Genomic DNA, 11,528 nt, shown 5'->3' on the forward strand with positions numbered 1-11,528 from the left:
GCTTCATTATTCAAGGAAAAGGTTCTTCATGGAAACGGTTTGAGCCTAAAATTTATTTTGTTGATATTTTGTTACAATTTGACACGATTGAGTTTCTTCTCTTCACGCACGTAATGAAATAGGAAGGGGTTTTTGTCTCTAATACCAACTTTTTCGCTGGAAAAGGTGGTCTTTATGAATTCGTCGTGTTTTATATTATGCGAGCTTAACTGGATAGTTTTTATAGCAATAGTAAAACGAGCTTAGCGTCTTTCTGTTGAGATGTTCTTGTCTTTTGTGGTGATACTTGACGATTCGGGAACATTTTGTGAAAAAATATTTATAACGGGTGACACGCGCAACTTGATCGCCCGAACTTGCCCGATTATGCATAACATCCACTTGGCCTTTTGACATCCCATTGCAAAAAACTCGTAAAATATTCGCGGACCGGTCGATTTCTCTGAAATGTGAAAGGATGATTGCTAACGAATATAGAAAGATTTTCAAAATAACTAAAAGTTCCTGTTTTAAGCATGAGAATTCCACGAAGAGGTAAATGCGACTAAATTTGTTGCGTGCGTAGCTATTTTTGTGATTTGATTGTTATGCAAATTTTGACAGAGAATATTAAATTATGAAAAAATATCTATTGATAGATCGTTAAAAGAGCTTTATTTTTAGCGGTTATTTGAACATGAAAGATGCAACGCTTGACGAGAAATGATATTTTTGTTAATTGAAAGGTGAAAAATTTCGCGGGAATCGGGAAGCGGTGAAAATGAGTTAAGAAATTTGCATACGCGCGCTGAAATGTGAAACGCGAGGAGACAGGAATTTTATTTCTCTGACAAATGATTGACAGGTAGCCAAGGTTTTAACCTCAGAAAAATATCTGTTTTGTCATTATTGTGTAAGGTGAAGTTTATTTGGGAAGCCAACAATATTTCTTTAACTTCCTGGTTAATCCAATTTATTGCTACGACTTACTAGTGCGAAGATTGTTTACATGATACGGTAGTAGCCAAAACTCGGGGCCGGGACCAGGGTCGGGGTGTCCTTTTTTTTTTCAATTTTTTTTGGCTTCAATTTTTTCGTTATTCTCCTGTAACGTTATATTCGAATGTTCAGCACCTTTCCTTCATTTATGGGGTAAATTAGTCAAAAATATATGGAACATACGGAAGCTACGAAAGCGACATCTTTGTTTGTTTTTCGAAATTAAGAGAATTTCAGACTGAAATTGTAGTTTTTGTGGGGAATATACGCTAACTCCTAGAGACACTGAAGACTCGCTCAGCTCCACATTTTAATGTTTAGTTCTTAAAAACCTTCTCCGCAATACAATTAAAACGAAACCGGAACATAGCCACAGTTCCGCGATAGTCGTCACACAACTTTCTCATTTGCTTGTTTTCGCAAAATTGTTTTCAATGCTGTTGTGCTTTTTATCGTGATATTGGATTCGATCCCTTGACGTCCGAATAGAATTGACCAGCAAGTTCCCGTGCGACTCTGGCTTTACTACAAACCGTTTGTAGACTGAAGATAGTCTGCACAGATTTAAGACTAAAATCAGGAGAACAGACCTGACTGTCATAACTGATGATGGCTGCAGCAATTGTATGCTTTGTAATAGTTAACTTTGAGACTCTATGCCATGGAGCAAAAATTTTCTTTGTAAATAGGTTTTAGAGTTCTTTTTAGTCTCCATAGCTTTTAGTGTTTTTAGCATTGTTATCCTACATTATTTTATTTTTGTGTCACCAATTAGTGCTACGCGCTAGAGATTCTTGACACAATAATAAAGTTCATCATCATCATCATCATCATCATCATCACAGACAACAACATGACCTAAGGAAATGAGAACGTTGCGTGACTGTGTGATGATCAACGTGGAACTGCTATTCTGTTTTTTTTTTCTCAAGAAGTAAACATTACAATGCTATTTTAAAGTGTGGAGCTCAGGGAGTCTTCAGTGTTTCTGGCAGTTGGCGTATATTTCATAAACTCAGATTTCAGCATTGCCGGAAATTATCTTAATTCCGAAAAACAAACTCCGATTTTCTGAAAGACTGAGTCCGATGCTCGCAAAAACCAATTTCGATTTTTGTGCTACACGCTAGAAATACAGGAATTCTGGTAAAACCATCAACACATCCGTGCACCACAAAACGCCATCTAATCAGCTTATGGTTTTCGTCAAAATGCCATAGAGCAAGAGGACGACACACAGAATAAACACGTCGATGAACAGCTCTGCATCTGCGAACAGATATTTCGATTGGGTCAACTCTTTGCAGGGATTGCCTCAGTCTTTCTCTGGGTATTTTTATGTTACGAGTTGAAAGGGAACTAGCCAGATTCTTTGATCCACAGTTAGGATGAAAGAACTTGATGTCTCTAACCTGGCCATCCAACTACTCATACGTCATGGTGGAGAATGGCCTTCATGAGATCCCATATTCAGCAAGAAGCCGCTCATTGGTTCTCGAGGATACGTGAAGTAGCCTGGCAATCTTTGGAACTGTAAATCTTAAGTCTGTGAGGGACTGTTACTGGTCCACGCTAATTTCATAAGAAGGACGCCCTGGCGTATTGCTATTGACTTGAGGAGTTCGTACTGAGGATGAGCTCAAGTTTTCTAAAATACGTCTTGCAGCTGAAATGTCTCCATAAATATCCTCAGGCAACCGTACAACAGAATCCTAGAAATTAACAGCAACGATAACTTGGTCGATTTTCTCTAAAGCCTCCAAGGGATCTGTTGATACGCTGCTGCTAATGTTTCGTAATTCTCTTTCAACAAGCTGGCGACGAGCTGCCACCGAGAGTCGGCCATTTTGGTGTAGACATTGGTTCCCAATCTTCCTCGGTTAAGTCAACCGAAAGTTGTTCCCAGACCGCTGAAAATTGTAGGCACTATTTACGAAAACAGCGGCACCATTTTCAAAATTAGAGGCACCATAAACAAAACGGAGGCATCATTTACGAAAACAGAGGCACCATTTTCAAAATTAGAAGGATCATTTACTAAAATAGAGGCACCATAAACAAAAACAGAGGCACCATTTATAAAAATAACAGAGGCTGAATTTTGGCGGTAATAGCACCCCATATAAAAGCCTACTACTCCCTTTGCGTATTGCCTGTGGTATGCTCTTTATTTGCGCCAGTAGCTGCGAAGGAATTAAAATGGTGGGTATTTTATAAAGAAACAACAAGCTATTACTAGGAGCTTTCATGTCTATCATAAATTGGGTATAGCTTTTCTGAAATTTTCTTTGAAAAATAGTTTAAAATATTGCGCTTTTCAATAGAAATAGATTTCTCTTTTTCCAAATCGTTGGTCGCCGCCGTAAAATATTACATTAAATAATGATTGACGGCAACACTGAAGGGAACCTCCTTTTTGTGTCAGAACGTGGTTAAAAAAGTATCGTATAAACTCTTGTTCTTAGGCCATCGTAGCTTGACTAAGAAAATAACACAAACAGCGGTGATAAACATTGTATTCCAACGCATTTTTATAAAACTTGACGTTTCGTATGCTAGTCAACACACATTTTCAAAAGTGACCATTACAATTTTTGAAAACTATATATATATCGTAAACATTAGGGGTTGTTAATCGTGTTACCCTACTTAGGTCTTCACAGTAACCAAGTCACGAAACGTCTGAAATCCTGCGTATACAGTTTCTACTCTTTCGTCAATCTCAAGATCATATTATCATATTCCAAAACACACGCCGCATAAACTCCCTTTTTCCATACAAAGATCGCTTGAACCGATCTCACAGGTCCAAGGTCGTCTATAAAGCTGTCTGCTGGAACTGTGATGAATTCTACATTGGCAAAACAAAACGCAGACTCCATGACAGAAAAACAGAACATTTCAAGGCCCTAGGTAAAAGTGACCATTCATCAGCCATTGCTGATCATGTGAAAACCACTGGCCACGACATTAAACGGGATCACTCACAGGCTCCCCAAGCTGAAATTACGTAGTGTATGCGACAGTTTGTGTATATAGAGAATTGTATGGGAAAATAACCGATCATAAAAAAATTGTGTAAATAACTATCTCATTTGAAATAAAGTTTTCCTACATCAAATGTGTGACGAACTTTTCTCTTTTGCGGAGTTTAGAGCCATTTTGACGCCGTTTAGTGAAGTTATCCGGAAGGCCGTTTAGGCCGTTGCTAAAATAATAGGAAGGCCGACCACTCCATCCATCGCTGGCCAGACCTCACTCCACAAATCGTTTTCTCCTCAACAGGAAAAGTCCCGAATCGCAATAAAAACAACAGTTCCATAAAGCCCAATAAATTTCACTCCAAATACGTGTGTTCCGGCGGCCGAAAGACTCAAGACGAACGAAAACTTTGCCTTAAAATTCACCTCTTCGGCTTTCCTCAGAGGCTTGTGACCGGGCAGTCAACAACGGAAACTCGCAAGATGGTTTCAGCCTCAACTCTGATTGGACCATTTGAATTTGACCGCGCGCTGGCAACACGACCGTTGTTGACTTGTGACCGGGCAGTCAACAACGGTCGTGTTACCAAACTTTATTTCAAATGAGATAGTTATTTACACAATTTTTTTACGATCGGTGATTTTCCCATACAATTCTCTATATACACAAACTGTCGCATACACCACGTATTTTCAGCTTGGGGAGCCTGTGGATTACTTTGAAGGGTTAGCGTCCGGAAAAACTGACTTTCGCTGCAAAATTAAAGAGACTTTGTTCATTCAAGAGCTAAAGCCTTCCCTTAATGTCAATATTAGTAGTGAGAAGTTATTGCTGTTTTAGCTAGTACTCCTCATTATGTCTAGACACGTACTGCTGCAGATCATTTTTCTCAGTCTAGGTTCCAGATCCCTAATGTTTACGATATATATATATAGTTTTCAAAAATTATAACGGTCACTTTTGAAAATGTCTTGACTAGCATACGAAACGTCAAGTTTTATAAAAATGCGTCGGAATACAATGTTTATCACCGCTGTTTGTGTGGTTAAAAAATATCGGAAAACATTGTTTGCATGAAGGTGTTGTTCGAAAAATAGTGTTTGCATAGGTGCATTAAAAAACGTTTGTCGAGGAAAAATTTTCAACCCCCCATCCCGGAAAACAACGGCCCATCCCTTTTGTTGCAGGCACTTTGCTCAACTTTATTACCCACAATGCCTTATGCACTGTTTCATGACATCAAACGTGATGCCTAACTAACCCTCACCCTTCCAATAACAGGAATGAAGCTTATGATTGTGATTGAAATGGGACGTTTTGTGTCCAAGACATCTTTGAGCTTTCTATGTGTCGTTTTGTTAGTCTACGTTTCTTTTTTCACCTAGAAACTTTCGGTTTGCATAAGTGCCTGACTTAAATACACAGTGGCGGGGGCTTCCCCACCCCTCCCCTCCTGTCATAATTCCTAAGTTTTGTTGCTTGGTGAGGCTGGCTTACGATTCAACTCAAGTAAAGTTCCGTTTACTCAATGCGAATGTACCTACATCGTTCCTTTTTTGGCTTCAACGAAAAGGTAAGGGCTTCAGCAACCATTTTGGTTTCCAAATTCGACACGCATTTCGTACGGTGCGCGTATTAAGGACCTATATACGGGAGTCTTCTTAGAATTAGAATAATTATTACGGGTTCAATCTTACCTCATCTTTAATTCTTTTATGTACAGTTCAGCTATCAAGCAACGGCATTAATTCCTTTTTCATTTCACGAAATATCTCCTTCGTTCGATGTCACCGGCCATCTGACCTGCCTTGGCTTTCTCGCATTTTAGTAGTGCTGATAAACAGTATTTAAGCCTGAAAACACCCATTTTACAACGGTTAGCTTTCAAGGTTAGGATTAGAACCTGTTATAATCAATCTAAAAAGTCTCCCGTACGTAACAAATATAGTTCGGTGTACGAGTCCCGTACGAATAGCCACTTCGTTCCATTTTAATACGGACGTGGCTATAAGCTTTATAAGTTTGTACGCGAATCCGTCGGTTGATAAAAGGCAACTGTCTTCCTGTCTTCAAGGCTTTTGAAACTGATCATCGGCAATATCCAACAAATATTAGAAAGAAAGGGAAATTTATTGTTACACTTTCGTAGGTTTCGTTACCCTGCGAGCAGAGTCTCTTTCGATCTTCCTAGATAAGTCGGGATGAGGAAAGTAGACTCTGCTCGCCGCCGGCACATTTCGTATTGAGCATGCGTTAAAAATTTAAATGTATTCGGTGTCAGTCACGCGTGACCAGCAGCCACAAAACGAAAACAAACAGTCGGGATATTTTTGAACAACTCTGGCAAACACACGACAATCAAGGAACCATTTTCATTATAGGTTTCTGTCAGAATAGTTTCTGTAACTGACACACATACAAATTGCCACGCTGTTGTAAATTTCAAAATATTGATGACACTTGGCGATTGATCATGCGCAAAAATAAAAAAAAACAGGTTTGACAAGTGGAAACTGGACTGACTCATCCAATTCTTTGGATGAGCGGCAAATCAAAGAATGTGGAGGCGGGAGCAGAGTCTACTTTCCTCTTCCCGACTTATCTAGGAAGATCGAAAGAAACTGCTCGCAGGGTAAGGTTTCGTGCAATGCATGGAAAAAAGGTGAGGCATAGAGGCACGACAAAATATGGAAAAAATAACATAATTTTGATACTTTTCATGGATTCATTGGTATGCTAAATTGATTGATCTGGTCAAAAGTAAGGAGCACCATTTACATGAGAAAAAATAGTTTGCTCGGCTTAGAACCCGCCTAGCTTGGTCACCCTTTTTCAATGGGCGAAGGGGTTAACTAACCTTAAACCATTGCTAAAGATGACTTGACTGGGAGGGTGACCCTTCTACCCGAGAAAAATTTTCTCCATATAACAGCTACGTAACACCTTAGCAGTATTTATTTACATGGTGATAATAATTGTTCTGGTTAATTTGTTCCTGTTATTAAGGGTGCACATACTAAGCTGCCCATTGAGAGGAAAATTTCTCTCTTATAAAAATTAATTTACCAAAGCATAGTAGAATGGGCCTTATAGGAGATTGAAACAAGACAAGGTTCTGAACTGACTTGGCATCATTTAGCGATACAGTACGATAAGATGAGAAACTTTGCTTAAGTGTCTAATAATATGCATCAAAAATTTCAGCGTGTGGATTGGCTGAGAGCACATTAATCCCAAACAGAGTGCAGTAAAGTGAAATTAGTGCAGATAGTTGAAATTAGTACTGTAAAGGTGAAATTTTTGCATGTACATATTATTAGTATCATGATTTTTCTCATGCAATTTGGAAAAAAATAAGCACTACAAATGTCACTCGCCCAATGAGCTCGTGCAATAGACCATTTTACAGATGTGTGCGTAGTGACCTGGGCTATGAATGAAAGTGAGGCTGGTGCTGACCTTGTTTTGATAGGAACCTCACTGCTTTTCTTACAATGTATGTAAATTCCCACTACACGTGTAATTAGCATTAGAACAACATTAACTTAAGAAAAAGGTTAGGGTTAGGGTCAACTCCAGCCTCACTTTCATTTAAAGGCCAGGTAACTAAGTACATAACTGTTAAAAGGGTCTATTTATTAAAAGAATTTTAACTCCGGCCCATTTATTCTAAATTGCACTTGAAATCATGATAGGATTAATTTCCTTTGGGAGTTTAGACCATAATTTAGGACCCAGGTATTTGATGGAATTTTTAACATATGTGACAATATTAAACCTGGGTAATATGTAGAGTTAGGCAACCCTAAAAGCCAGGACACATGAGGCAATAAGTTGCTGCGCCCCGGTCATAGGGACAAGTCGTTGACAGGTGTCAACTGACCATAGCATGGATGTCCAATATCAAAGATGTATGCTGTAAAATAGCTGGAGTATGGCCACCAAGTTGGGCACAAGTATCCAAGTATTGATTATTATTATTATTATTATTATTGTTATTATTATTATTACTACTACAAAAAAAAATATAACTATTATTGCTATCATTAGAATTAGTACTAGTATTTGTATCTCTATAAGCCTAATACTTGTTTTAGAGTTCTTTATTTGGTTTTTTCAGTGTGTGTATTTTTACTGATAATTTTGAAATAAATTATTATCATTATCCTACTACTACTACTATTATTATTATTATTATTATTATTATTATTATGAAATTTGCTTTTTGTTTCGCTGTCTTAACTGCAGTGTCAAACGCAGTTGTCCATGCAACTTGCTGCCAAAAAAATGCTGGTTGTACCTACATGTAAGTGTTTCACATTGGCATACATGGAGGGGTGGACGTACGGTCATACAGTGACCACACTATATTTTGTCCCACAGATGGGTTACCATAATTATTTTCTTACCCATGGCTCTGCTATTAAAAAGAAACTCACTAATATGCAGACAATACTTAAAATTTAAAGATTTAAATTTTTCACAAATGTAATAGGGCAGATTCTGCAGGGAGATAAACAAAATTTATGGGAAGCAGCAAACACATCTTGTCATGGTCCATGCAAACTGTTAATGCAGTGTTACCTTTGTTCAATAGAGAGATACTGTAATTTATTATATAAACACCAATGAAATACCAGGTGATCTTTGTGCGAAAACATGATATCTTCACACACGAAAATAACATGTTATCTTCACTTGTGAAAAGATCACCATTGCTATGGTTGCATAATAAATTGCACTGTTTTTCTTTGTAAGGACGACAAAACATACATGTATTAAAGTGAATTGGTTTGGTATTTCATTGATTTTTATATAATTAACAGAACATTACGTGACTGCTTGGAGATACGAAAATAATTTCTCTTCTTGAAGGGAAATTTTGTACGTCTGCACAGCCATGTAATATCCTCTATTTATTATATAAACACCAATGAAATACCAAGTGAGCTTTCGTGCGAAAACATTTTATTTTCACATGTGAAAGGATCAGTGTTGCTATGGTTACATATTAAAATCACTCCTTTTGATGCCTTTTGTGAAATGATTTAGTATTTCGTTGGTGTTTATATAATAAATAGAATATTACGTGGCCTCTTGGAGCTACAAAATTTCTCTTCTTGTGTTGAAAAATATTTCATTTGTTCGCTGGGCTCACTCAAGAAATATTTTTCGACACTCTAAGAGAAATTTTGTATCTCTGAGTGACCATGTGATATCCTCTATATAGTATATACTGAAACATTGGATAGCGTTAAACGTTAGTGCTGATTGGCTACTCAAACTCTGGATATCCTTTGCTATTCACCCCTAAGCGCGCGAAAATGTTGTAATCTTTGCAGGAATAAATGAGTTAAAATTATATTTTTGTGCTATATTATCTCACTGTTTTAGTATATACTAAAACAACTATCCACCTCGGTGTTGGTGGCTAGTGGTGGATATTTACCTCACCGCTTTGCATCTCAGTAAATATCTACCACTAGCCACCTCCACTTCGGTGAATAGTTGCTAATATTATTGTTATAGATACCAAGGAAATACTAGGATTTCCTTTCTACAAAAAAATCATATCTTCATTGCATGCAGTGAAGATACTTTTATCTTTCACATGTAAGGATATAGGTGTCATCATGGTGACATGTTGCAAGGAATGTCGAAACATTGAGTTCAAAGGGCTGACAACAAACAAATTTGGCTTTGTTTATTTCTACCAAATTAAGGTTAAAGGTCAAAGGTTATCGCTTCACCATAGTTATCGCAGTTGATTATAGCTTCATCACAGTATTGAATCCAAGTTCAATCACAGCTGGCCACGAGGGTAAGCCCTTGGGCAAAGAGTTTTTTCTATTACTTACAAGCCTGCTTTTATACTTTTACTCTAAGCATCTAGAATGTTCTGTTGCTATTTATAGTCTATTACAAGGTCTACTATTTGTGGAAACTGCTGAATCACATCAAAGAAATTTCTGGAAAATTACAGATCATAAGATAATTCTGGAAAAGTCTGGAATTGCATGACAGATAAAGTAAAAATAATTCTGATCCTCATAACAATAATGCTTAGGTTGTTGAGTTTTTTATCTGAAAATATGCAAACTAAAGCTGTAGCTGTACATGTAGATGCCACCATTTGGCAATCAGTTGCTTTTTTCCCTTAATGGATCAAATATTCAGAAAAGGAAACACAAGAAATTTTCTGTCAGGATGTGTAATGTAACATCTTGAAAAGAAATCAATTAACCGTGCATAACCAAGGATTTGGGCTCAAAACTTAAGTGTTCCAATTCACCAATTCAGTGGTTTAGTAGTGACCATGCCTTTTTTCCACCTAGAACATTGGATATTTGCACAAATGTACACAAGTAATATAGGTCACAGACTGGAAACAACTTTGAACAAGAGATGCGTTCCTCACTTCATGAGCATGAATTATTTCCGGTGAACCCTTTGGACGTTTACAGTGCATATGCAGGGCATTGGAAGTGTGACAACTGCAATGCAACAAGCAGTGCTACTGATTATCCATTCCACTGTGCAATTTGCTCCTTTGATCTCTGTGCTTCATGTGCACAGATTGGTAAACAGTATGTGACTCGAGCACATCACCATCCACTTTCTTTCGGGGATGCAAGTGGGCAATTTTATCAGAATCGTGGTGGACAATGGGAATGTAAGGTGTGCAGAAAGACAGGCCTTGCTCTTGGGGAGGCATCTTATCACTGTGGCACCTGTGACAGTTTTCATATTTGCCGCAGTTGCTTAGAGCCTAAGCAGCATCCACTTCATGTTCACATTATGGAACTGGTGGACACTTCACTTCTGTATACAGAATCTGGAGGGAACTGGATATGTGATATTTGTGATAATCAAAGCAGACCATGGGAAAGGTATGTTCTGAAGGGTATGATGATGATGATATCTATAATGATGATGATAATGACAACAACATGGGTTACTTGTGTACCACTGTAATTTAAAAAGCCTCAAATGATGAAGTAATGAAATAATTTAAATAGCCCATTTCTGAGTTGCTGTTTGTCTCGGTTCAAAGTGAGTCCTGGTGCACACAATCATTCAAATCCAACTCATTATCATTCGACTGGTTTAGCACAAAGATTTGTTTTGAACCAGAGACAAACAGCAACTCGGAAATGGCCTATTTACACCCAATTAAAAGAATTAATAGTATTTACCTTGAAGAAATACCCTATAATACTAGGAAAGATGTTGACAAAACAATCCACAAATTTTAAAGAGAAAAATGAGTATAACAAGTGAATGACTGAAAACCTTTTCAAATACTTTATTATTTTATTCTAGTTCCAGTATCGTGGTAAGTGATATTGTTGTTTCACTGTTATCTCCATGATTTAAATTGCTCAGTCTGCTGTCGTTATCTTAAACCTGTGTTTCATATCCAGTTTCAATCAGTAGTCAAAAGTTGGAAGTCTGCAATTTAAGTCTGCATTCTTTTATCAAGCCATAGAACAAGTAACAGCACATTATTGTGGAATTGATGTTTACATCTTAAAAGGTTGCAATATGCATGCATTTGAATCAAAACC

At 37.5% G+C, this 11,528-nt stretch overlaps 1 protein-coding gene across 1 annotated transcript in view; it reads left to right on the forward strand.

The window, feature by feature from the left end:
• Positions 1-5,269: 5,269 nt before the first annotated feature.
• The window catches only part of LOC138013321 (uncharacterized), a 13,944-nt gene continuing 7,685 nt past the window's right edge, over positions 5,270-11,528 (forward strand). The window contains exons 1-2 of the mRNA XM_068860359.1: positions 5,270-5,533; positions 10,296-10,850. Coding sequence (XP_068716460.1) covers positions 10,366-10,850 — 485 coding nt within the window. The 5' untranslated portion in view covers positions 5,270-5,533; positions 10,296-10,365. The remainder of the gene's footprint in view (positions 5,534-10,295; positions 10,851-11,528) is intronic.

This window comes from Montipora foliosa, chromosome 8 (assembly GCF_036669935.1).
Source record: "Montipora foliosa isolate CH-2021 chromosome 8, ASM3666993v2, whole genome shotgun sequence".
Taxonomy (NCBI): Eukaryota; Metazoa; Cnidaria; class Anthozoa; order Scleractinia; family Acroporidae; genus Montipora; species Montipora foliosa.